Source organism: Salminus brasiliensis, chromosome 1 (genome assembly GCF_030463535.1).
Source record: "Salminus brasiliensis chromosome 1, fSalBra1.hap2, whole genome shotgun sequence".
NCBI lineage: Eukaryota > Metazoa > Chordata > Actinopteri > Characiformes > Bryconidae > Salminus > Salminus brasiliensis.
Genome location: NC_132878.1, coordinates 25,119,175 through 25,147,136, shown reverse-complemented (window position 1 = coordinate 25,147,136; position 27,962 = coordinate 25,119,175). Strand labels below are relative to the sequence as shown.

Here is a 27,962-nt window from a genome sequence, read left to right as displayed (position 1 = left end):
ATAATTTAGGTGGAATATACATAATACATGGAATATATTGTGAATAAGTTCCTTAACAAGCAGCTTGTCACTTCATCACTCCAATCACTGGCTGCACTGCCTGAAGATCCTGCTCCAGCTCCTTACATGGACCAACAAATTAAACTCCCCTTTTCCTTGTCCGTTTGTTGTTTGTAACAACAAAGTTTAGTTTGGCTTTAGGTCAGTCTTGTCTTCTTTAGATCAGGGAGTGATACGGTATTTGTAAAAAAAAAAAAAAAAAAAAAAGAAAAAGAAAGAAAAAGCTTGTATAGCCGGAAATAACTGTTGTCTAATAAAAATATAATTATGGTTGAACACCGAAAACTCTTTAATTACAAATACAGTAGTCATAAGACATTTAGCCTACACCATGAAAGGGCACAAGGTGGAAAAAACCTCTCTGACTGATTTACTAAACTCTACAGGCGAGTCCAAATCAGGTAGCGCGGTAAAACCTAACTTACATGTACGCATGCGTGAAGGTTTGCGCACGCGCCGTCCATGTGAGGCAGGTCTCAAATCGGGCAAGAACATTTCTGCCTTCCAAACCACAAACACTTTACACCCTTCTACACTAACGGATACACGAGTAATGGTGGAGAAGTATATTTTAATACTATGGTATTTTTAAATACTATTTTTTTGTATGAATTGGTTCAGTCTGATCTCGCCTCGTCTTTCCTTGACTAAAAAAGGGAGGGGCTACTGTGATGGCCAGTGCTTTCGTTTTATTGATTCGTTCGCCAAAGACCGATGGACAGGTGAGGCACATTATTTTTAGTATTTTCTTTTTAAGAAATAAGAGTTAGTCTAGCCCTTTTTTTAAAAAAAACAAAAAACTTATCGCTCATGAATTTCAGAGGTTGACCTACAGTAGTTTGGTGTGGTAGTGTTTAATTAAAAAAAAAAACAAAAAAAACACGGGCTGAGGGTCCACTCTCTCTGTCCCGATGATGATGATGGTGGTGGTGTTTCCTGCATGCTGGTTGAGATCAGCTCGTCTTGGCGTTTATGTTAAAACCGTGCTTTCGCTCCAAGTCAACGTGGTTGGTGTGGCGCAACAGATAACACCACCACCTACCATTGCGTTATAACAACACCATGTGGGAGACCAGGGTTTGATTCCCGGTCTGGGTGACTATGCTGCGCTACACCAATAAGAGTCCCTGGGCAAGACTCCTAACACTACATTGGCCCACCTCTGTAATACGAGTAACCTTGTAAGTCGCTCTGGATAAGAGCGTCAGCTAAATGCCATATATGTAAATGTAAATGTAAGTCAGGGCTGCACAACTCTCACTCTCAAGCCCGCTTAAACGTTACACTCGCTAAGGGTGTCTAAAAGTAAGCGTTTGGGGAAACAGGATGTAAATGTCGTTGATGTCATGCAAGCCCCTTACTGTGGAAGTGTTAGTGTCGTGTCCGACATCTGTGGGAGATTCATATCTTATCAAAGCGTAGCTAGATTAATCCGTGCAGAAGATGAAAGACAACAAACTACAGCTGCTGTGTTGGTGCTAGTGCTAACAGTTACAGAACAAAACAAGTAACGAATAATGCTGTTAAACTTCATGATATAGACGGGTTTCCTGTTTACACTGTGTGTGTGTGTGTGTGTGTGTGTGTGTGTAAAAGCTCTTTGGAAACATTTCCTAGAGTTTCTAGAGTTATGCTAGCTAGCTACCTATCGACATGTCCTACTTGTCTCTTCTCCAGAGCGACTTACAAAGTGCTTTGCTATTTACCCAAGAAAAACCTCAGCTAGTTTGAATAGACTACAAATTTAAGCATAATACCTCTAAGTTTAGACACTACTGAACACAAGTCAATAAGGTGACCACTCGCCCAAGTACTCTCTGAAGAGGAGGGTCTTCAGTCTGCGTTTGAAGACCGCGAGCGACTCTGCTGTTCGGACACCCAGGGGCAGCTCGTTCCACCACTTTGGTGCAGGACAGGAAAAAGCCTGGACGCTTGTCTTCCACGGATTTTGAGGGATGGCGGGTCGAGCCGAGCCGTACTTGAATCTCGAAGGGCTCTTGGTGCGGATCGGCTTTTGACCATTGCCATCAAGGGATTGTGAACGTTTTCATGAGTTTATCACGATAATTATATTTTTTTTCCCAGATGCTTTGTACTTTCTGAGCTCACTGGCAATATTTGCTTGAGTGATCCAAAAGTGTAATATGTGTATGTGTATATTTCTTAAAGCTTAGTTCCCTTCATTACTATCCTAATTACTCAGATATAGTCATTTAATTATATTCAAATATCTTCCTGTACATCTGCTGGGAGCGTTCTCTGATATGATGCTTTTAGCCTATTGAAATATACTGGTTTCCACATGTCAGACTTTAAACACAATCTCATGTGCGTTTGCGGTTGTGCAACGATTAAGTTTTGTGTCCAATGGACATGTTTGCTTTTCATTTTCTTATGTAGTCTGTATGTTACTATGAAAAAGCAATGCATTGTGTGCATTGCATTTCCCATTTTTCCACTGCAGTGATTGCTTTTCAGTTTGGCACTGATTCTTTTCTGTATTCCTTCTTGCACCTCTGCTTTTTGGATAGAGAGCTCTTTGGATATCCCCATGGTGCATATATACTTTGTAAATATTGTGAAGTTTTTCAATCACTCCCTACATTATGCATATAGGTAAAACTAAAACTGCAAAGGTCAACACACTTAAACGCACATAAATAGTCTTGTGCATCCTTTGCACAAGATAAATAGTCTTTTGCATCCTCTGGTCAATTAACGTTTTGTTTAAAGTGTAAATAAGTGAACAAACCCCCATTTAAATATTCAAAATTTGCTGAACAATTCTTATTTAGTTTCTGAATTTATACTGCAGGGGGAAAATGTATTAAATGTGCCATTACTTTCGCAAACAAGCAACAGAAACATAAAAAGTAAGGTATTTTATACAGTGTCATACAAACAACAGGCTTAAAAGAAATGATCATAATGCTGCTAGCTAGAATGTCAGCAATTTACAGAGTTAATTTGGCTATTTCTTTTAATTGAATTGTATACTTTTATGACTTTATTCATGGTTTTGTCTCCATATGTTCACAGCATATTATGATAATACTATTGGAGTAATCACAAACTGACAATTTAATGCATTTTTATAGTTGATATTTGTTATTTTAATGTGTTTGGCGAGTCCACTAGAAACCACTGAAAAGAGTTGAACATCACTTTGGCTTAAGCTGCAGGATGGTGGACAGGAAATTGTGCTCAGTGTGTCGTGTTTTCATTTGTTTTGTTTTATTTCCTTCAGGACCTGAGAAGGCTGTAAAAAAAGAGACACCTGAAGCTTGTTTCTCAAAGAGTGTCATTTGTACTGGAGACTCCCATAGAGCAGCACATTGAGAATGAAGGGAAAGGCCTCCAGTGGCTGGTTGAGAAACAGGTATCATGTTCTGAAAAAATGAAAAATTGAAAAGGGAACCATGGAGAATCTGATAAAGGTGCAGAAGACAAATGAGGACTCCAGATCACAAATGAGTAAGACACTTCACACAATTTACATCCACACAGCATCTCATTGTTAATAATAAATATGTAAGAATATAATAATATATAATGTGTGTATGTGTATATATATATATATATATATATATATATATATATATATATATATGTGTGTGTGTGTAAAGGTGCACATATTTGTCACTGTACAGTGTACACTGTACAGCGAAATGTGTCTGTACAGTGTATGTATGTATGATTACAAAACAAACAAACCCACTAAGAGGATTCTTCAAGTTGTTGCACATCAAGTCAGATGTTTGAGTGTAGAATAACATTTAAATTTAAATCTTTTTTTTTTTTTTTTTTTTTTTTTGTGCCCATAAAGGTAAAACACGGCTTTTCTCAGAACTGAGAATTGTGTTGCTGGGACGTGTCCAATCTGGGAAGAGTTCAGCAGGAAACACCATTCTGGGCTGTGAGGAATTTGCTTTGAAGAGAACTGCTCAGTGTGTGAAGAGACAGGGAACAGTAGCAGGCAGACATGTCACTCTGGTTGAAGCTCCTGGATGGTTTATTAGTGAACTTTTGGAAGAGAGCACTGAGTTTCGTAAACAGGAGATTATACTCAGTGTATCTAAGTGTCCTCCAGGACCCCACTGTCTGCTGTTGGTCATAAATTTGGGCCTCCCATTTACAGAGAATCATAGAACAGTATTGGAGAAACACTTGAAACTTCTTACTGAGACAGTATGGAGTTACACTATAGTGCTGTTCACTTGTGGGGACTGTCTGGGAAATGCACCCATAGAACAGCACATTGAGAGTAAAGGGAAGGCCCTGCAGTGGCTGTTAGAGAAATGTGGGAACAGGTATCATGTTCTTAACAATGAGAAGAGAGGTGATAAAACTCAGGTGACTGAGCTGCTAGAGAAAATACAGGAGATGGTGGCAGCAAACAGTGGACGCTGTTTTGAAATGGACAGAAATGTTCTACAGGAAGTGGAAGAAAAGAGGAAAGTAGAAAAAGAGAGAGCGGAATTAAGAATGAAAAGGGTGCAGAAACGGCGAGATGGAATCCGAGCAAAAATGGGTAAGCACACAATGGTTTTTTTTACTTTTGAATATTAGAAGTAGGATTGTGTGTCCACTCCTAGTCAAAATGCCTGCTTTTGTAAATAGGCTTGAAGTTAAAGATTTTTTTTTTAACCGTTGTATTAGTGTATTATGTTTTTGTAAAATTTAAAAATTTGAGTGCAAAAAAGGGAAGGAGCGCCGTGCAGGTGATTGGGGAACTCCAAGAGATTTGGTCACAGTGATCATTTGAAATGACCAATTTCCTTAGCCATTAGCAATTAACATTTCATAATATAATATTCTTTAGATATTCTCTTAAATCCTCAAACAATGAGCAGTCATGGGCTCCCCTAAACAGAAGCATTGAACTAGGAAAAGAAGGATAAGTACCCAAGAAGACAGCAAAACATTTTCAGGAATGTGTTTCTTCATTTTGCAATGTGTTTAAGAAATTCAGAGGTGGCAGAGGAATGTCCCATACTTAAGTAGACGTACAAATATTCCAGTTAGAAAATACGTAAGTATAAATTGAAGTTTAAGCTTTTTTTATTCAAGTAGAATTACAGTCTCCTAAATGTATTATGTGTAGAATTATTGTTTTAGTATTTCTTCGCCATTGTAATTATATATCAAATCAAAGTAATTTTAAATAAGCAAAATAAAAATTGGCATCGCCCATCTGAAATCAACCCCCCCCCCACACACACTCCCGTTTAACTGTATTGGATTCCTGTTATTTATTGGTTTTAAGAAACTGGTGGTAAATATACAGTTTATTCAGGAAGCTGGTAAAATGTTCACCTCCGTCAATGCCGTGCATTTACATTTGGAAACTCGTTTCTGAGACCTTGTTTCTTAAAGAGTTTTGTTTTGTAAATATTTGTCAAAAAAGCTCAATTATACTGACCATGATTCCACTTATAAAAACTATAAAAGGTAAAAACATGCAAGGGGAAGGATAATTTTTATAGCCAAAGTTTATATTTCAATAGTATGAATACCAAGAATGAGCATACATGTATTACACATTCTATGTCATGTATGTCTTTAGTGTGGTTAAAATCTTTATTTGTTAATTATGATTATTTTGTGGTCATGCTTTTTTTCCTGTTTTAGGTGACCGGCTGCATCTCCCAGAGCTGAGGATTGTGGTGCTGGGTTACAGATATGCTGGGAAGAGTTCAGCAGGAAACACCATCCTGGGCAGAGAGGAGTTTGAATTAAAGAGAACTGCTCAGTGTGTGAAGAGACAGGGAGATGTAGCAGGGAGACACATCACAGTGGTTGAAGCTCCTGGATGGTGGAGGAATATCCGTGTAGAGGAGAGCACTGAGTTACTTAAACATGAGATTGTGCTCAGTTTATCTCTGTGTCCTCCAAGACCCCACTGTCTGCTGTTGGTCATACGTGTGGACTCGAAATTTAAAGCAAAGCAGAGAAAAGCATTAGAGGGGCATCTAAAACTTTTTCCTGAGGCAGTGTGGAGTCACACTATAGTGCTGTTCACCTGTGGAGACTGGCTGGGAGATACACCTATAGAGCAGCACATTGAGAGCGAAGGGAATGCTCTCCAGTGGCTTGTAGAGAAATGTGGAAACCAGTATCATGTTCTCAACAATATGAACAGGGGTGATCACACTCAGGTCACAGAGCTGCTGGAGAAGATCGAGGAGATGGTGGCGGCAAACTGTGGAGAAAAAAGGAGAGCAGCAGAAGAAGAGAAAGTGGAAAAAATGAAGAAGCAGAGACAGCAAAAAGACATCAGAGCAAAAATGGGTAAACAAAGCTTATATTTCTTTAGATAATATCATATGCAGAATTGTGACGTACAGTGGCATGCAAAAGTTTGGGTACCCCTAGTCAAAATGTGTGATACTGTGAATAGTTAAATGTGTAGAAAATGAACTGATCTCCAAAAGGCATAAAGTTAAATCTCGAGCAAGATTTTTATTGTATTAATATTTTTTGTACAATTTTAGAATGGGGAAAAAAAAGAAAAGAGCGCCAGGTTTGGGCATAATAACTATAATATGCTAGTCAACCAGGGCCACACCACACCAGTACCGGACCAGCATAAACCAGCATTTGTTGTCTTTTAAACACTCTCATGCTGGTCAGCCAGTACCTGGCTATAAAGCAGCTTAGCTTGGAAAACATGTTATTCGAAGCTGTTTTAACAGCTTGCTAGCTTACCAGCTAGTCATCTGTGATGGAAACCTTAGTTGTAGGTAGGCAACTCTTTAATTTAATGTGTACAATCAGCCGTGTGCTATCAAACGTGATTATCATGTTCTCAGCATGACATGTTCACAGACGTGATATTAATCAGGTTTCAGAGCTGCTGGAGAGGATAGAGGAGATGGGGGCAGGAAATGATGATGACCATTTTGAAACGGAGAGCAATGTAATAGAAATAAGCAAGGTCTAATTAAGCACAAGTCCCCGCCAACATGCAAAAAGTCAAATCTAATGTGCTGTTACATATACATATGTCATATGTCATAGACATGACAGAGTCAAAATACAGTGCCTTGTTTTATCATCACTCTTCATTAGGTTCTTCTATTATCAATAAATAGTACAAAAAGTAATTTTTCTATCAGTACTGTATATTACATGAATCACATGCAGTTCGAATGCAATAGCATCATATACTGCAAATCGTCAACCTTTAAGCCTGTGTCAGCCTGAACTGTGGTCTGACTTGTTTTATAGACTGCTGCACATTTTCTTTGGGGACATTGTTTTAATCATTTTGTTAATGGCATAATCATATGGCAAGCTATTTGCCTATAAAGAGCACTTGTGTGGGTTATTCTATCAGCTTAACTGAGCAGATTCATTCTTCTCATGTAGAGATGGAGCTTCCTGAGAGTTCAGACACAGCAAATGTGAGTAGACCAGCATTTACCTGTATAATGTGCAAATCTGTTAAAGAATCCTATTTCTTTTTCATTGAAAAAGATATTATATTGAAAATGTTTACACCATGGTCTACTTCAACAGCCCTCAATAAGTGCTGAAGAATTCATGCCTGATGTGAAGAATGACAAGAGCAATATTTCATACAGGTACTGTGTTTGCTTATATCATTGAGTTCCTAAAAGAAAAGAATAGCCATATGGCCGATAGACGATGACAGACAATTTCATGTGCTGAATAAATCGATCTTTCGCCCTGCAGTTTTGTGTGTCCTTGTGCCGGTCAGTTTCAGTGCAAACTGACCAACATCGTGTTTGAGATGGAGAGGAAAGGAGAGGTGCTGTACAGGCTACTCTCCTGGGATACCTATCCATTGGATGGATTAGGCCAGATGCAGCCTGCAGGACCTCTCTACAATGTTGACTGCTTTGAAGGGTCAGTTAGTCATCTACACCTCCCACACTGCGAGAGATTCACTGGTAGGTTTCATTTTTGACCAGCTCTGATCTTTGTAATCCTGGTGAAGTTAATTAAGCAGGAAGTATGTTTCAGCATTGTGTAAGAAACATGGTCAAACAATCCTACATGAGGCAACAGTGGCTTTAAGTAAGCATTACATAATTTACAAACCAATTGAATTGCATTTAAACGTTTGGAATCATTGGCCATATTTAGAGTATTGTTATTTTATGTAAAAGGTGTATAAGTCATGGGTCACATTTTGTTCCACGTTCCACCCATATAATCCCCACTTGAGCATGTTGACTGTAGGCTGTAACACAAATGGTTTTTCAATCCAAGGGAGATCTGCTGCATGCAGCAGGTATGCAACAGGTGGTCTGCTCAGTTTAGCTCACTTTCAAAACATCCATTCATTCATTTGATAAGTGCAGCTAGCCTGCTATTGTTACTATTAAAGTGTGCAAATGCTTTGAGATTTGCACAGGACCAGAGTATAATTGAACTCTTGAATGACTTAACATAACTTACATTTCCTGTAATTATATATTGCTGTGAACTGTGATCATTCTTCTGATTTTTTTACAGATGATAATCAGGTTGAGCTGGCTGTGGCACATTACACTGGAGACAATCTACAGATCACTGAACCACAGAAAGTGACAAACACACATGTAATCATTGCCGTTGAAGGCCTCTCCCCCTTTGGCCTCCTTACCAAGATATTCCTTCCCAGACCCATCAAAGCCCAAGCGCTGTTCTTCTACAAACAAGTAACTGGCAGGCAAGACCAAAGAGAGCTGCATATCCATTTGTTGCCAAAGAATGTGCCTCTAAGTGAGGTAATCTATCATTTTGAGAATTCATATTTATGATCTCATGTGCAAAGCTTATTAGATAGTTGTCAGTATTTACTTAGAAATGTGTCTTTTTTTGCAGGAATCTGATATGATGCAATCTTTACTAACATTTTTCTGATCTTCATTTTGCATCATTGTTGCTCCACTGCAAGATTTCTCAATTGTGACCATGAGTTAAAAAATTTCTGCTTCTCCAGGTTAAGAATCAGAATTTGGACTTCACTAATTTTAAGACCAGCTCCAATTGCCAGCTGACACCTGGAAAAAAATACAAACCACTCTGTGATCCTTATGTATCCCAACCAATGGTAAACTACAGCTTGCACATTGGTAGCATGGATGCTAATGATACCCCTTTAGTTGTCAAAGTTGTCCAGTAGTGGTTGTCTACAGCTGAGAAATTTTTGCATGCTGGTGTTTATTTTTCTTAGGTTGAGACGTTTGAACGTGACAACGGACCAAACTACCATCCTACGTTTGTGGTGTTAGTGAAGGCTAAGAGCATCAGAGTAAGTCTCTTGGAAGAAGATGGTGCAGAAGTGTGGGCACCTCGTGAGATTCTTCTTACAGGTAATCTTGTTGTGTTTCCACTGTAGGCAGCAGTAATGCATCCAGTACATTGAATGGTAGGATTTTAAATGATCTAGATGGTATGAACTGCTTGTCAGTCTGCCACTCATGTTTTACATGTGATCAAAATTAACATGTTAATGAGCTTATGCATATTAATTAAAGTACTTCATCTCTCTTGTTTCTAAATGAACCAAAAAACAAAGTTATAGAGTACAGCAAAGTAAGGAGTCTAAAAACCTAAACAATTGTTTGGTCAAATACAACGTTTTATTATTGTTCTGTGTTAATGTGACTTTTTTAAAGAAATTTATCTGAGCTGCATTTCTGCTGTTTTCCACAATGCTTAATCAGATAAAAACAGATCAAATGTATTGTTTGATCACTTGAGGGTGCGCATGTGTAACCTTTGGCTTCTGTCTTGTTGTATTAGGTTGTAGTAGTGAGACCAATCCCAGCATTATTTCAGGTATGACATTTTGTGTGTATATGTGTGAACATGGTTGTAGCCTCATTTTTGCTTGCTTTTCATCCACCCCTACACACTGACTTTTTTTCTACAACTACATGAGTTAATCATATTTGTTACTGACCTTATTTATTCAGATGATCTAACGTGATGCTGACTGGTGGTTGTATCAGATGTATTGGACTAGTTAATAGATACAGTAGACTGAATCAAAAAGTGGAGAAAAGATTTACGAGCGCAGACACTTAAAAATTAATAATTAAAAAATTGTCTAGCTCCACTTCAGCGTTGGTGCCCTGCCTTAGAGTAATTTACACTGGCGTTGGAGCAAGGGTGTAACTTTGGATTGAGCATAACCTACAAAAGGGTCTTGCAGCAAGACAAAAAAAACAAAGTGTGTGTGTGTAAATATTTCAGTAGAGTTTCGGCTATTTTATCCATGGTTTACATTTACAAAGCTACTGTAAGGCCTTTATAACAAAGTGTTACCTTAATTGATGTATGTAATCTGTTTATTTCAGTCAGGAGGGAACTCTGCGTGTTTGCTTCTAAGTCTTCATACATACTTTCATTTTAATTTCAGGTGCTGAATTTGTTGATAAACACAGGGCACAGCTCATTGCAAGAGTTTCATCAGTAATGGAGATTGCAGATGAACTAAATAGTAAAAACATGATCTCTAATGAAGAGTACAACAAGGTACATAAAGAAAACACTAACGAGGACAAAATGAGAGTCTTGTATGCTGTTTTACACTCTGGAGGACCGGAAGTGAAAGGGGAATTCTATAAAATTCTTAAAGATAAGCAGCCTTACTTAGTGGAGCACCTGGAATGCATGAAGACATAAAGACTATTTTGATGGGAAATTATTTTGTACCACACCAGCCACATACTGCACAAAATGCTTGCAAGGATATGCCAGGAGGAATGGGCAAAAACATGCAGAAACAAGTGTGACAATGTCATGTGGCATGTTGAAGCAGGAAGCAGACGTACTTGCAGGCAGGTTTATTTACATATATGTGAAACTAAGGCAAAACAGGATACAAAGAAACAAGAACAGGGGACTTCTACACACTAACCAGGCAAACCCAAGAACATTAACCCAAGGACGCATGTACCAGACTAAGACAAGAAGACAAGAAAACCTAAGGACATAAACAAAGCGAGGTAACAAGGAGACACTGACTAGATACACATAGGAACATGAATTAATCAAGGTAACCACTGGACACTGAATTGACAAACCGCTGACTGACAGGGAAAACAAACACAAGAACAGACAAAGGCAAGCGTGAAACCCAGGGATAGATATACACAAGACAGGACGAGGGACATCTGGATGGGAAACAAGAGGATGTTGCAAGGAGCTGAGTACAGGTGTGAACACTTAGGCACAGGAGGGACCAGAACTGACGAGATACAAAACAAAGCCATGTGCTAGAAAGCACATGGCAGGGCAAAACAAGGGCAGGTGTGACAGACAAGCTCATAGCTTTTTTTCTTAAGCTAAGGGTGTGTACAGATATGTAACCTCAGTAACATAAAATGGCATATTTTTTAATAACCTGATTTTAGTAATTATTGGCATTGTATGTAGATGTTTAAGGCAATAATAAACTCAATCTAAGTCTTTAATGGAAAACAAAACATGGAGAAGGAGAAAGAGGTGTGCAGCTTTTATAGCTATAACTGTACTGTTATCTGAATTATGTTCCTTTTCTTTATTATTTTTCTATAGGATTTATGCTGTGTAACTTGTTCCACAGGTTTTAAGATATCAACACTATTATAATACCAGATTGTTTGGTCTGATTGTGCAACACCCTAGAAACCACTAAACAATACCATAATATCTGCACATATCAAGGCTTGCAAGGCTGTAGTACCATCTGGCAAGCACTTAGCAACACCACGATAACCACTTGAGATACCATAGCTGCCAGGTAGCAACGCCATGGAAGCCACTGGGAACCACATAGTGACAGCCTAGCAACTGCCTGGAGGTGGAATCTATTTTTAACTGTGCACCCATTCCATGTTTGCTTCAGGAAGTGCACTTTTCTAGTTTGCATTAGTAGATTATTGAAGTATATGCACATATTGTGTATACAAAACAAGTGAGCATAGTGCACTAAGCTAAAATATCAGCGACCACTGATGGAAGGATTAATGTCGAACACACAGGTAAAACAGCAAGGATTGTATAATCCTTTTTTTATACACATGTTTGAATAAAATAGATGTTAATACGTCAATTTTAATAATAATCAATTTTTACTGTCTTCATTGTTGTGTGGTGGAAATGGTGCTCATTTTGCTATGCTGACATCTTAAAGAGTGTAGCAAAAGGGGATTAAAAAGCATGGAGGTTGGAGCTGTGGAGCAGAACATCAGTGATAAATGTGCACACTTCTGAATGTGCTTAAAGTAAAAAACTTTTTAACAAAAGGTGTGTTTTTTTTTTTTGTTTTTTTTTTTACATAATTAATAAATGATTTATACACAATATGGCCAAAACTATTTGGTTACCTGCTCATTTGTTGTTTCTTCTGAATTCAATTAACCTGCTATTGTTGAAGTAACTGTCTGTACTGTAAAAGAAAAGCCTTTCTAATAGACTTTGGAGCATTGCTGTGAGGATTTGTTAGCATTCGTCGAAAAGAGCGCTGTTGAGGTTGGAATGTTGAATGATCACCATCCCTCCTCAACTCCCCAACTTGTCCCAAAAGGATAGAGCACCATCATTTTCAGAGAACACAGTTTCACCGCTCCACAACTCAATGCTGGGGGTTTTTATACCCTTCTAGCCCACACTTGGCATTGGTCATGGTGCCAATAGGATCATGTTTATCTGTTCTAGAGTCCTATTCTATTGGCAGTACTTCACTACAGGGACTAGATGAGCTGTGTGTGCATTTGCGGTTTAATTGTGCTCTGTCCTTTTTAACTTCTCTGTTTCAGCTACTTACTGGTTTTAACAGACTGGAGGTAAAGATCCAGCTTATTCGGAAAACTGGTGAACTGTTCATCGCTGCCAAAGCCGTCCAATTAGATTTGGAGATCTGCTTATCAGACCACTGAAAACCACAGCCCTTCCACCTCACATCACCTTACGATTGCCAACCATCCTTTAAAATATGGAATTGCCCCGTGGAAACTAAAAGACATGTTCCATATTGAACTGATACGAGATGAGACTATTAAAACCAAGAATTTTAAATGAGACAAACTCTGCCCCTCTACCTCAGAGCCATGTAGTAGTACATGTAACCATGTAGTCACTACATAGCCCTCTTCTCCCTCAGCCAGTCTGTAATGTTCCACGGCCCAAAGAAAGTGGGCTCTTCTCATTGTGAGAAATGCTGTCACAGAGGTGCAAGATCCAAAAAGGCAGTCTCCGAGCTCAGTCCGACACTAAACAGAAGTTTACATTGATAAAAAAACATTATATAAAGAACCATTACATTGATAAAGAACCTTAACATGGATAATTGTTTGCATTGATAAAGAACCTTTACATTGCTTAATGATATTTACATGGATATTTTTTTAACTGATAAAGAACATTTACATTGATAAAGCCCTTTATATTTATTTCTTTAAACATTTTAAGAGGTTTCTTCACACATATCACTTGGTCCGTTATGGAACCAAAAATGGTTGTTTTATGGCTTCACTCAGAGAGTGTTTACATAACTAAACAAATTATCTACAAAAAACAAACATGTTTTATAAACAACCTGTTTATACATTATACATTATACATTTATGCAACATATATATAAAAATAACATGGTATTTAATGTGCCATTATTTTTTCCAAATATGCCAAGTTGTTTTTTCTTCAGTTTTGCAGTGTGTTAATCCAGCTAATAGTAATCACGTGTTGTTAGAATGTTAGAAAGGTGTGTTCTCTATAGAGGATGAAAGAACACACATGTAGGAAGTTATAGATATGGGTTTTTTTAATGTGAATTTATGCCTGTTAACGTATGACACTTTTTAGGTGAAGCAGACAGTTTTTAAATATTTTTAAGAAACGTTGCCGTGGTGTAGACATGAGTGTATATATGAGTGTAGAAGCTAGTGTAGCTAGTGTTTTAATAACCACAATATAATATAAGATTTCTGAGGTTCAACTCAAACTGATCCACTAAAAGTGGAGATATATATATATATATGTATATATGTATGTATATATATATGTATGTGTATATGTATATATGTATGTATATATATATATATGTATGTGTATATATATATATATATATATATATATATATATATATATATATATATATATATATATATGTCGAATTGGAGAAAATTAAAAGAAATTATTATTATTGTTTTTATCGGGTGGACCTCCACCCCTCTACCCTACCCTTGCGCCCTTTATTTCCATTTGAAGAAGTTGGCAACCCTACATCACCAATTAATATAACTCCACTGTACTTGGCAATATTAATATAATATACAGCATTAATATGAATGTTAAACACTATTAGCTCGAGTAAAATTGGTTCACGTGAAACTGCTGAAGTAGCTAATCGGCGTACCTGACTGAGCACGCTCGGACACACACGTCTGACTCTTTTCCTCGGACTTAGACATCGACAGTAATGTGAGCAGTGCAAAAGCAAGCACAGAGATGAGCAGAAGGACACGTTTAGCTGATTTGTTAAACCTCAGGTTTCAGCAGAACAGTTGGATACCTACAGAGCTCACACACTCACTCACGCGCTTGGCGCCAAAAGACAAATGAACTTGACGGGCGCGCGGGCGAGCGTGAGGCTCAGGGAGCGGGGACAGCACTCAGACATGGTGGACAGTAATTTGAGGGACATACGAAACCGTAGAAATAAGTGATTTAATAAGAACATATTGAGAATTGAACATATTGGTTAACTATGACTTAATTGCGGCTCTTAATACATGGTTTATTAACTTTTTTTTATGATTATTCAGCATCCGTTTCCGTTTCCGTCAAAACGACAGACTGCTAGGGACCCGGGGAAACTTCTAGTGTCTCAGGAATTACAACAATTTAAAATGTATCATTTTTATCCGGTAGACTTCATTAAGTTTAGCATTTAAAATGTTCGTTATTTCAGAAAGACTTCCGAAAGATTATATAAGAAATTATATATATATGTGTATTATGTGTGTGTGTGTGTGTTCACTACCACAGATAGGTTAAATGTAAAGGACACATTTCACTGTGCAGTGTACACAGTACAGTGACAAATACGTGCACCTTTACCTTATATTGTTTAATGTTTTACAGGAATGGCAACTGGCTTATTTACTTATACTTTACTTTCCATCTCTGACACACTGGGCCCAGTCCAGATGTGCCTGCACTCGCCTCGCCTCGTCAACCAAAAGGGGCGGAGCTACTGTCTGTGTGTGTGTGCGCGAAGCTTGCTTTCGTTTCCCCAAAGACCGAGAGAAGGAGGTAAGGGTTATATCTTTACACTCATGATCTTTGCGTGTTGAGCTCCAGCAGTTAGATGTGATGTAAAGTTCACTGTAAATCCTGAGCTGAAGAGCCACTCTGTCTGATTCTAGAGGTGCTGCATGTTGACTGAGATCAGTCTCGTCTGAACTTTTATTGTTTAAATGGTGATTTTGCTTCAAAACACAACTCATAAGCCCAGAGTTTGCCTTACACTCCAGGAACTGAACCTAGCCCGAGGCGTTGGTTAAAAAAAAAAAAGAAAAAAAAAAACCGTAGACGATTGAGGAAGCAGAATGTCCATGTCGTCGCTGCCACGAAAAAAAACAATAAGAATATCTAGCTAACAAAAAATCCAACAATCTAGATCTTTTGCAAATATGCGGTGATTGTAAAGAACCTTTACATCGATAAAGACCTTTATATTTATTTCTTTAAACATTTAAAAAAGGTTCTTCACACATGCCACTTAAACACATCGTCGACAGGAACGAGAACGTTTCGTAAACAACCCGTTTCCTGAATTCCTGAATGTTAGGCAAGTGTGTTCTTTATAGAGGATGGAAGAAAACACATGTAAGACAGATACAATAAGTGTTTAAGGCAGGACTGCTTTCTAAATGAGACACCATGCAGCCAATCAGAACAGAGGTTATTTACATAAACCATTCTAAATTATATACAATAATAAAAGCACAATAAATGTGCTTTAAATCTTTTTTTAAAGATACAATTAAAGACCCACATATGTAAGAGAGATATATGACTGTAAAGAAACTTTACATTAAGTGATGGTTCTTCAAAGGTTTTGTGACACTCACACATCTCTACTACAAACAAGGTTCTTTATGGAAATGTTTCTTCTATGACATTGTTAAAAAAAACCCTTTGAAGAGTGTACACTGTTTTAAATGATAAGGTTGGAAAATAGCCATTAGACCCTTTTTACTAGTAGTTTTTAGTAGTTTTACTTGAGTATGTAAATGAGTTCTAAACAGTTTTGATATAAAACTATATAAATGATAGAGCAAAAAGATTCATAATTTATCTTAATAGTGTGAACTTTAGCATCTGAGTTCAACAATCAGTTTATTTAATTATTCTTCGTGTTTAGTAATGTCTAAGCTTAGAGGTATCTTTGAATTATTAGTCTATTCTAACTAGCTAAGGTTTCTTTCTTGGGTAAATAGCAAAGCACTTTGTAAGTCGCTCTGGATAAGAGCGTCTGCTAAATGCCATAAATGTAAATGTAAATGTTCTATTTTAAACATTTTACAACAACTTGTATTTACTATTTGTCACCCTGTGTTCACATCATGTTATGGGAATTCAATGTTATTTTAAATATGTGTGTATGTATGTGTATATAAAAGACTATATATATATATATATATATATATATATATATATATATATATATATATATATATATATTAGTCCTGCAGATGATGTCAATCTCTCAGAGCTGAGGATTTTGGTGCAAGGAGAACAGAGACACTGGGAAGAATCGCTGACCACAGAGATGCGAGTCACTTTGGTCTAAGCTCCAGTATGGTGGACAGAAACACCTGAGTTTCTCAAACATTAGATTGTTCTTAGTATGTTTTATGTCTTCTAGGACCTCATGCTTCACTACATAATTTGTATTAGACACCAACAATAAGGAGAGTGAGAGAACAGATCTGGAGGAACACCTGAAGCTTGTTTCTCAAAGAATTTATATTGGAGACACATCCATAGAGCAGCACATTGAGAATGAAGGGAAAGACCTCCAGGGGTTGGTTGAGAAACATACATCATGTTCTCAACAATGAGACGTGGATGCCATTTTGAACTGTAAAGGAAGATTGTACAGGAGCTAAAAAATTGAAAGACAGCAATGGAGTCTCGGATCAAGGTGCAGGAGATGGGAGAGAACTCCAGATCACAAATGAGTAAGTCATTTCATACCTGTGTAGAGTGTAATTAGGAGACCATTTAGGCAGCAACTACATTTACATACACACAGTAGAACATGTGGGTTTAAATAGTCCTACTTATCTATTTGCAAACTAGACCATATCATGAAGCATAAAAGGCATTTGGCATTTGTAAAGGCATTATAAGCACACAAGTAAAGTCTGACTTTATAACAGTAAATGTCCCTTTTACTTACACATTTTCCCACTGTTCAATAAAATCAATGTTGGATGGATGCTGAACATCTATCTGTAAATGCTGTGATCCAATAGGCTCTCAGTCGAGATCAAGCCTGAGATTTCACAGGGAAGTATGTATGTTAGGTTGGCAGAGGATTTTCCTGAAGGCATGGGCATGTTTTTGTTTTTTGGTAATTTGCAGAATCACCTTTTTTGTTTAATTATATATTTTGTCTCCTCACGTACAGGTAAAACAGTCCCTCTCCAAGAGCTGAGGATTGTTCTGTTGGGGTTCATACGTGCTGGGAAGAGTTCAGCAGGAAACACCATCCTGGGCAGAGAGGGGTTTAAGTTACAGAGAACTACTCAGTGTGTGAAGAGACAGGGAGATGTAGCAGGGAGACACATCACAATGGTTGAAGCTCCTGGATGGTTTATTTATCAGCATTTGGAAGAAAGTACTGAGTTTTGCAAACAGGAGATTGTACTCAGTGTATCTAAGTGTCCTCCAGGACCCCACTGTCTGCTGTTGGTCATACGTGTGGGCTCGGTGTTCAAAGACAAGCAGAGAAAAGCATTAGAGGGGCATCTTAAACCTTTTCTTGAGACAGTGTGGAGTCACACTATGGTGCTGTTCACTTTTGGGGACCGTCTTAGAGGCATACCTATAGAGAAGCACATTCAGAGTAAAGGAAAGGACCTCAGGTGTCTGGTAGAGAAATGTGGGAACAGGTATCATGTTCTAAACAATATAAATAGGAGTGATCACACTCAGGTCACAGAGCTGCTGGAGAAGATAGAGGAGATGGTGGCGGCAAACAGTGGATGCTGTTTTGAAATGGATAGAAAAATTCTACAGGAAGTGGAAGAAAAGAGGAGAGCAGAAAAAGAGAGAGCGGAATTAAGGAAGGTGCGGAGACAGCGAGAGGACATCAGAGCAGAAACTGGTAAACAAAGCTTATGTTTCTTTAGTTTTTATCAGATGTGGAATTGTGACATACAGTGGCATGCTAAGGTTTGAGCATCCCTAGTCAAAATGTCTGATACTGTGAAGTGTTAAGCGTGTAGTAGATCAACTGCTCTCCAAAAGGCATTAACAATTTAAGCAAGATTAAGTAATGTCAGTGGGCAGAAATTAGAAATGTAGAATATGTTGTTTTAGTCATAGTCATTGCAATGTGTGTATGTGCAGTATTCACATTGCAGTATGTGCAGTATTCACATTGCAGTATGTGCAGTATCATGCAAGGCAAATGCAAGGAAACATGCCAAGCTACCATTTGTTTTGCTGCAAAAGGAAAAAAGGCTGGTCATATCTACCCCATTATAATTTATGTAACTCTAATCTAGGATACACAACATGCACATTTTAATACCACGTGTTTGATCACTGGCCTCTGTTCAAATCTGGTGAAAACTCCTGTAATTTTTAATATTACTATATATATATATCACAGAACAGCAATACATTGAAATAATAAAGGGGATTTTTTTCCCAATATCATGCAGTTCTAACATAAATGGTGGAGGTCAAGTTGAAGTCTGGAAGAACAAGAAAACTTAGCAGCCCAGAACCTCTCTAAACACAACCACCACCGACTGGCTTGTGTTTCCCAAAGTTTGCCATTCTTTCCCATCATTCTGTCACAGTTCAAAGTCACATGCACATTAACTCCTCAATGGTGTATTGAGTAGCACCCCGGTTCCCATTACACTCTGTGGAGATACATTTACCACTTGATTCGCTCTCCATTTCTAAATACATTTGAGTACATCCTGGTGGTAATTTTTATCAGGAAACAAATAAAATACATTTACAATTTCCCTCTCCCTCTCATTAGAATTGACCTGTTAACCAAGAGCAACTCTGTGTTTAAACCATAGACTCTAAATCAGAGTGAACTGGATGACAAAAAATGAAGCCAAAACATATCTTATGGCCTCTGTTGACTGGCTGCAGTACAGTTTTAAACCCGCCTAATTTGTTTTGTGTGTAATTTATATTATCCCCCCTCTCATACAGGTAAAACAGTCCCTCTCACTGAGCTGAGGATTGTTCTGTTGGGGTTCATACGTGCTGGGAAGAGTTCAGCAGGAAACACCATCCTGGGCAGAGAGACGTTTGCTTTAAAGAGAACTGCTCAGTGTGTGAAGAGACAGGGAACAGTAGCAGGGAGACGCATCACTGTGGTTGAAGCTCCTGGATGGTTTATTTATCAGCATTTGGAAGAAAGTACTGAGTTTTGCAAACAGGAGATTGTATTCAGTGTATCTAAGTGTCCTCCAGGACCCCACTGTCTGCTGTTGGTCATACGTGTGGGCTCGGTGTTCAAAGACAAGCAGAGAAAAGCATTAGAGGGGCATCTTAAACCTTTTCTTGAGACAGTGTGGAGTCACACTATGGTGCTGTTCACTTTTGGGGATCGTCTTAGAGGCATACCTATAGAGAAGCACATTCAGAGTAAAGGAAAGGACCTCAGGTGTCTGGTAGAGAAATGTGGGAACAGGTATCATGTTCTAAACAATATGAACAGGAGTGATCACACTCAGGTCACAGAGCTGCTGGAGAAGATAGAGGAGATGGTGGCAGCAAACAGTGGATGCTGTTTTGAAATGAAAAAAAACATTCTACAGGAAGTGGAAGAAAAGAGGAAAGCAGAAGAAGAGAGAGCAAAAGAGAGGATGATGAAGGTGCAGAAGGGGAGAGATGACCTCAGAACCAGGATTGGTATGTTGTTCTTTATCTTGATTGTATGCGTTCATGCGTTCAAGTCATATTTATGTGCAAAACACCAGTAATTAGTAAATAAGGACACCTCAGCCACCTCAGTCCTTTTTTAGGCTTGTTTAAGGTTCTGAGAAAGAAACGGTTCTTTTTATCTTCCAGTGCACACATCTTATCTCCCAGCGCTGAGGATTGTGCTGCTGGGTTACAGATATGCTGGGAAGAGTTCAGCAGGAAACACCATCCTGGGCAGAGAGGAGTTTGAGTTAAAGAGAACTGCTCAGTGTGTGAAGAGACAGGGGACAGTAGCAGGGAGACATGTCACTGTGGTTGAAGCTCCAGGATGGCCGATAGACATACCTGTTACTGATTTACTAAAACAAGAGATTATGCTCAGTTTGTCTCTGTGTCCTCCAGGACCTCATGCTTTACTACTGCTCATACGTTTAGACACTGTATTTAAAGACAGTGTGAGACGAGTCATAGAGGGACATTTGAAACTTCTCACTGAGACAGTGTGGAGTCACACTATAGTTCTATTCACCTGTGGAGACTGGCTGGGACACAGACCAATAGAGCAGCACATTCAGAGTAAAGGGAAGGACCTACATTGGCTGGTAGAGAAATGTGGGAACAGGTATCATGTTTTCAACAATATGAACAGGAGTGATCAGACTCAGGTCACAGAGCTGCTGGAGAAGATAGAGAAGATGGTGGCGGCAAACAGTGGATGTTGTTTTGAATTGGACAGAAACATTCTGCACGAGGGTGAAGAGAAGAGGAGAGCAGCAGAAGAAGAAAAAACACACACCTGTAAGTCAGTCTGTGAATATCATGAGATGTTTTTCTGTCACATTCAGAAATATACAAGTATACTTGCAGAAGGGGTATAAACACACACATTACAAATCTTTTAACACAAAATTGCATTGGAAGATTTTACTTTTTTACATCTGCTGTTGTCATAAAGCAACATATAGATATCAACAAATCATTAAAAAGACCCCTGGTGAAAAAGCCAACAGGGACAATTGCAAGGAAACACTCCCTCAGGTTTGGAAGAAGAAACCTTGGGAGGAACCAAGGCAGGGGGCCCATCCTCCTCTGGTCAGAACTACGTAAAAAAAAATATATATATATATATATTGCTAAAAAAATTGCCACCAATCCTACCACCACCTAATACTATTTTACTGCTCAGGTGTGCTGATTGGAGCATAACTCATATAATCATAATAGAGATGGTAATAATAATGAAAGTATGATGGTTTATGGTGATAATAATAATATTAGCAGCAAACATTTAGAGTCCATGTACACTTCAGTTTAGTCGGTAGACAGATAGCAGCAGCAGGAAGGTGGGCAGCTGGTCTGGTGTGGGTAGCAGGAGAGCCTAGTGGTTAGCCTGGTGGGTGGGCAGTTGGTCCGACGCAGATAGCAGGGGAGTCCAGTTGTCAGTGTTCCATTGGTGTCAGACCAGACAGGTGGAGAGTCATTAACTCGGAGAAGGTAAAGAGATAAAATTAGTTGTCAAAGTATGGCTGATGACTCCAGCAGGTCTGACTAAACAGCCTAGTTAAAAGAAGAGAATCAGAAGGTAACACAGACTCAGGAGCACACTGAAACCCTAGCATCCATCCGTTCCACTAGATAGAAGCATTTTTCAGCTTGGGTTTGTTTTTAAGGTGTTTTGATCTATATATATATATATATATATATATATACAGTGAGTCCAAGAAGTATTTGATCCCTTGCTGATTTTCTTTGTTTACCCACTAATAAAGACACTATCCTTCTGCACTTTTAATGGTAGATATATTCTAACATGGAGAGACAGAATATCAAGACAAAAATCCAGAATATAATTTTAAAGAATATATTTTAATTAATTTGTATTTCAATGAGGAAAATAAGTATTTGATCCCTCTTGCCAAACACACTCAATACTTAGTGGCAAAGCCTTTGTTTGCAAGCACAGCGGTGAGACGTTTGTTGTAGTTAACCACAAGTTTAGCACACACACCAGGGGGAATTTTGGCCCACTCTTCTTTGCAGATCCTCTCTAAATCATGAAGGTTGGTGGGCTGTCGCTTGGCAACTCTGACCTTCAGCTCCCTCCATAGATTTTCGATCGGATTGAGGTCTGGCGACTGGCTGGGCCACTCCATGACCTTAATGTGATTTTTCTTGAGCCAATCCTTTGTTGCCTTTGCTGTATGTTTAGGGTCGTTATCATGTTGGAAGACCCAACCACGGCCCATTTTCAGATCCCTGGCAGAGGGGAGGAGGTTGTCCCTCAGGATTGTGCGGTACATGGCTCCATCCATCTTCCCAGTGATGCGGTGAAGTAGCCCTGTACCCTTGGCAGAGAAACACCCCCAAAACATTATGCTTCCACCTCCATGCTTGACGGTGGGCACAGTGTTCTTGGGGTCATAGGCAGCATTTTTCTTCCTCCACACATGGCGGGTGGAGTTGAGGCCAAAAAGTTCAATTTTGGTCTCGTCTGACCACAAAACCTTCTCCCAATAACTTGGTTCATCTTTCAAATGATCATTGGCATACTTGAGGCGCGCCTCCACATGTGCTCTCTTCAGCAGGGGTACCTTTCGGGCACTGCAGGATGTGAATCCATTGTTGCGCAAAGTGTTGCCAATTGTTTCCTTGCAAACTGTGGTCCCAGCTGCCTTCAGGTCATTTGCTAACTCCTGCCGAGTGGTTGCAGGACGATTTCTGACTGTTCTCAGCATCATTGCCACCCCACGAGGCGAAATCTTCTTTGGAGCACCGGGCCGAGGTCTGTTGATTGTCATGTTATACTCTTTAAACTTTCTGATAATTGCACCAATAGTTGTTACTTTCACATCCAACACCTTACTAATCTTTTTGTAGCCCATTCCAGCTTTGTGAAGGTCAACAATTCTGACTCTGAGGTCCTGTGACAGCTCTTTGGTTTTACCCATGTTGGAGACTTGAAATCTGTGTGATCTGTCTGATTCTGTGGACAGGTGTTTTTCACACAAGTGATTAGTGAGAACAGGTGGCTTCAGGTCAGGTAACAAGTTGATTGGGAGTGTCTAACTGGTCTGTAAAAGCCAGAACTGCTAATGAATACTAAGGGATCAAATACTTATTTCACTCCATGAAATACAAATCAATTAATATATATTCCTTAGATTTATTTTCTGGATTTTCTTTTTAATATTCTGTCTCTCCATGTAAGAATACATCTACCATTAAAAGTATAGAATGATCATGTCTTTATTAGTGGGCCAACGAAGAAAATCAGCAAGGGATCAAATACTTCTTGGACTCACTGTATATATATATATATATATATATATATATGCTGCATACTGTTCTCCATTTTATTTAATGTCTCATATCATGTACAACATTTGTTGTACAGTGAAGGCACTTCCTGAAATGGGAGATTACTCTGCAACAGCAACGGTACACCATGCCTTCAGTGAAAATGTGAGTGCATTGGTGTCAATACCATAATCTAAAAGGGGTCAGTAATTGCATTATTTTTGAAGATTTATATAGAATCTTTGATAGATATATATTTAACTCCACTGAGAGTTTACCAGAAAACTAAAAGAAAACTCTCATATTTTCTTACGAACTTAAACAGCTGTGCACAGGTGCTGAAGGATTTGTTCCTGAAATTATGCAGAATATGGCAAAAATCACACACAGGTATCATGTGTTTTTATCTTATGGAATTCTCCAAATGACAGATGGTGATAGTGAGTTTAATATTTTTTGTAATTTCTGCTCTGCAGGTTTCAGTGCCCTCATGCTGGTCAGTTTCAGTGTGAATTGACCAGTCTCATCTTTGACATGGAGGGAAAAGGGGAGGTGCTATACAGTATAGACTCCTGGGATACCTCTCTCTTGGATAGTTTAGGTCAGATGCAGCCTGCAGGACCTTTGTACAATATTAACTGCTTTGAGGGGTCAGTAAGTCATTTACACCTCCCACACTGTGAGATACTTACTGGTAAGTAAAGTCTAATCACAATTTTAAATTAATTATGATGTAAGTGCAAATGTCCTTTAAGATATGGTCCCAAATAATGCTCATTTAACAAACACTTGTTTACTTGTTACCTTTAAAAACAAACTCTTTATTGATACATTTTTGCTAGATTTGTAAGTGTACTGTTGCTAAATGTATTGTCAATCAACTGCAACATCTATATAATCTTTTTTTCTGATTTGTCTTATGTTACCAAAGACAGTCAGGTTGAGCTGGCTGTAGCACATTTCACCAAAGGAAATCTAGAGATCATTGAACCATTGAAAGTCACAAACACACATGTAATCATTGCCATTCAAGACCTTTCAATCTTTGGCCTCCTCACCAAGATATTCTCTGCTAGACCCATCAATGCCCAAGTGCTACCTTTCTACCGACTAGTAACAGGAAGGCACAACTTGAGGGAAATGCACATTCACATGTTGCCTGGGAATGTGCCACTTATGGAGGTAATAAAAAGTTTTTTTTTTATTTTTATTTTAAGGGCAAAAATGTAAATATTGTTTGCTTGTTAGACATTTTTCTTTGCCATTGATCACCTGGAGCCTGGGGACTTTTTAAATGTCACTATTAATCTTAATAACTTTTCAAGGTGAAGAATCAATGTTTGGACTTTACAAATATTAGAACCAGCTCTAAATGCCAGCTGACACCTGGTAGAAGATACAGGCCATTATGTGACCCTTATGTACCCCAACCACAGGTAACTACAGCCTGCACCTTGACAGCAAAAAGGTTATCATTAGCATCAATACCATCCAGCTGTACAGTTTTTTTGCATGCTGAGTACAGCTTTTTAAGCTGTTGTTTTTTTTAACCGTAGGTTGAGACATTTGAACGTGACCATGGTCCAAACTACCACCCTGCATTTGTTGTGTATGTTAAGTCTGAGAGCATCACAGTAAGTCTTCTGGATGAAGATGGCGTGGAAGTGTGGGAACCTCATGAGTTCTTTCTTACAGGTATCCAATAACTACACTCTTCTCAATATTGAAATATGATGAGCACAGCTTCTCTGTGTACTATAGAAAGAAAAGTAGTTGCCTGGTGTGGCGGATCTGGGGACCCGTTGTCTTTATTCTGAGCATCTTAGCTACCCATCAATCGTGGTACAGCGTTGCTAGTGGTATGGGGAGATATGAATGGGTGGCGAAATTGGCATGGGAAGGGGGATTGATAAACAAATGTAAAAAAAAATAAGAAGTTAAAAAAACTATTCTTGTTAGAAATATTATTATTAGCTTTATTATTGCCTTAATATGGATATGAGAGTTCTCTGAGACAGTCTGTTTTAAACGGCTTTTGGGTTGCAAAATGTGTGGTATGTTTTGTTTAGTTTTTTGTCCAACATTATTGTTATAAAATCATAAAGTCTTTCACAACTGCAGATTACTGGTATATAAAGTTCAGTACTGTCTGACTCTGAATAGTTTTATTCTTGTTGTGTTCTTTCAAAGAGGAAAGCTAGGTTAAGTATGGCTTAGTAAGCGCTCTTCTCTAAGATGTAAGGCTGTTTCCAAACAGACTGGGAGTTTAGTAGGCTGCCATTTGCATTCTAGCTTTCAGACTGGCCAATATATAATTTTATTATTCTTAAACACTGCCTGTAATTCTTAATTCTGCTTAATAATAGCCATGAGGCTATTACATGACAGAAACCAGTACACAATTTAAAGAAAATGTGTTAAAAGTAATAATCATTTATTTTCTGTCTTGTCATATTAGGTTGTAATACTGAAACAGACCTACTCAGCATGAATACAGGTAAAATCCACAGCCTTATTTTCACAAATACTTTTTTCTTTCTTAAAATTTTCTTTCTGCACTCCATTGATTCATTAACTTTCCCTTTAAACATGCTGAAACGCAAGAAGAAAATAGCACACAATTCTTTAATTGAATTAGGAGAATGGGGGGACATGGCTAAAAAGATGTTCACAAATGTTCATGTACCACTGTAGATGCTCATGAAGATCAGATGTAAGAATGGGTTTGTTTCTGATTGAATGCATAAAAGAATGTGTGTGTGTCTGTCTGTGTGTGCTGATATGTTCATAGCTTTGTTTTTTTTTTATTAACTATTTTAATTTCTTTTTTAATTGAAATTTCAGATGCTGAATTTGTGAACAAATACAGGGACAAACTCATTCAAAAAGTTTACTCTGTGATGGCAATTGCTGACTGCCTGCTAACAAAAGAAATGATAAGTGATGAAATGTACAGCAGCATACAAGCTGAAAATACATTCCAGGAACAAATGAGGATCTTGTACAGAGCTCTGGACTCAGGAGGAACAGCTGTGAAAGTGGAATTTTATGAACTTCTTAAAAAGAAGCAACCTTCCTTAGTGGATGAACTAGAGGCTGGACACAGCAGGGCCTAAACTACCTTTTAGCAACCTCACTTATTTTAAGAAAAGAATTACTGTACATAGAGATACAGCATTGTGCAGTAATGCTGAGCATGTGTCTTTCATTAACTCAAGTCCAAGTTTATTTATATGCCACTTTTAACAACAGTCATTGTCACAAAGCAACTTTACAAAGATTGGGTCTGAGCCCCAAGTTAGCAAATCAGTGGAGACAGTGGCAGGAAAAACTCCCAAAAGGAGAGGAAGAAACCTTGAAAGCAACCAAGACTCAAAAGGGTAATCCATCCTCCTCCTCCCCAGCAGCAGAGACACCCAGACAATGTTGATCTTACAACAGCATCAACCCTGACAGGAGGGCTCTTCAGCTTGGCAGAAAGAAAAACACAGACGTTGTATTGTCTCTGAGGTGATTAGACACAATGCAGTATGTGAGGAAAATTGAGTGCACACACAGTGTAGACAGTCTGGACAATCTGGCAAAGAAAACAGGAAACACATGAGATTTCCCTGAGAATCTGAGAGAAATGCTTGAGAGCGGCAGGACCAGAAGCACCAATATCTCCCTGATTCACTATTCCCAGTCAATCACAGCTACTCCTTTTATCTAACGGGGTAAATTACCAGAAGCGTTACTAAACGTGTAACTGTACACCCTGCACTTAAAGATAGAAACTGTGCCTCTCACACAATGCTGTTTGATTAATTATGACAAATGTTGCTGATTTTCCTTGCTTAAAACAGACTTTAAGAGCTTGGGGAGCATTTAGCCACAGTCCCTCACTAATGGTGTAAAGTTTCTCTGTGCAAAAGTCTGTTAAAAGAATATTACACTTGCAGCCTGCAGTCTTTCCAGAGCTCTGTTCTCACTTTTTGTCTGCATGCATCCGCTTAGTGCTGTAGTCATCAGCCAACTTTGGCCGTGACAACAGTCAGTGGAAGGATGTAGAAGTTGACGACTTGCTTAATATTTGGAAAATGAGCCAGTTCAGTTCAGTTGTTGCTGGTGACGGAGGTGAAGTGCATAAATGTATCAATGTCAAGATAGCTTAATCAGATCTGAGCAAAATATCGCAACTGATTAGTGAGGCATGAGTGTGAGCGTAGCCTTAGATTCTTTATGCAGTCCTACTTCCTCAAAGATTGATAATTCTGAAATGAAATTTAGATTTATTTGACCGTGTATTTTGTGTTCTATTGTTTGCATTTGTGGTTCAGTATCACAATGATTAGGAACTGTGTGAGTTCCATAACCTGAAATGAGGTTTTGTCCTTTACTATAACACACTTTCCTCTTGTGTTACATGTGTGTTATTTCACACTGATCTCCAGTAGAATCGTGAGGAATAAATACACACCCAACGTTCA

The 27,962-nt window shown here is 38.5% G+C and overlaps 1 protein-coding gene across 1 annotated transcript; it reads left to right on the top strand.

The window, feature by feature from the left end:
- The first annotated feature begins 677 nt into the window (after positions 1 to 677).
- On the top strand, positions 678 to 27,433 carry LOC140543683 (uncharacterized). The gene is made up of 23 exons (XM_072670150.1): positions 678 to 782; positions 3,308 to 3,534; positions 3,887 to 4,591; positions 5,692 to 6,351; positions 7,432 to 7,466; positions 7,582 to 7,646; positions 7,759 to 7,976; positions 8,545 to 8,798; positions 9,014 to 9,124; positions 9,248 to 9,386; positions 9,820 to 9,855; positions 10,439 to 10,690; positions 17,705 to 18,403; positions 19,480 to 20,184; positions 20,344 to 20,994; positions 23,591 to 23,658; positions 23,819 to 23,883; positions 23,970 to 24,187; positions 24,425 to 24,675; positions 24,819 to 24,929; positions 25,050 to 25,188; positions 25,952 to 25,990; positions 26,338 to 27,433. The coding sequence occupies exons 2-23, from the start codon at positions 3,480 to 3,482 to the stop codon at positions 26,607 to 26,609; spliced, it is 5,748 nt and encodes a 1,915-aa protein (XP_072526251.1). The 5' UTR covers positions 678 to 782; positions 3,308 to 3,479; the 3' UTR covers positions 26,610 to 27,433.
- The last annotated feature ends 529 nt before the right edge of the window (positions 27,434 to 27,962 follow it).

Bases quoted from the DNA above. Each gene is read 5' to 3' on its own strand.
- LOC140543683 (XM_072670150.1), top strand. From the start codon at position 3,480: ATGGAGAATCTGATAAAGGTGCAGAAGACAAATGAGGACTCCAGATCA. The intron at 3,535-3,886 runs GTAAGACACTTC...GTGCCCATAAAG, and splicing joins GGACTCCAGATCACAAATGA to GTAAAACACGGCTTTTCTCA. The intron at 24,930-25,049 runs GTAACTACAGCC...TTTTAACCGTAG, and splicing joins CTTATGTACCCCAACCACAG to GTTGAGACATTTGAACGTGA.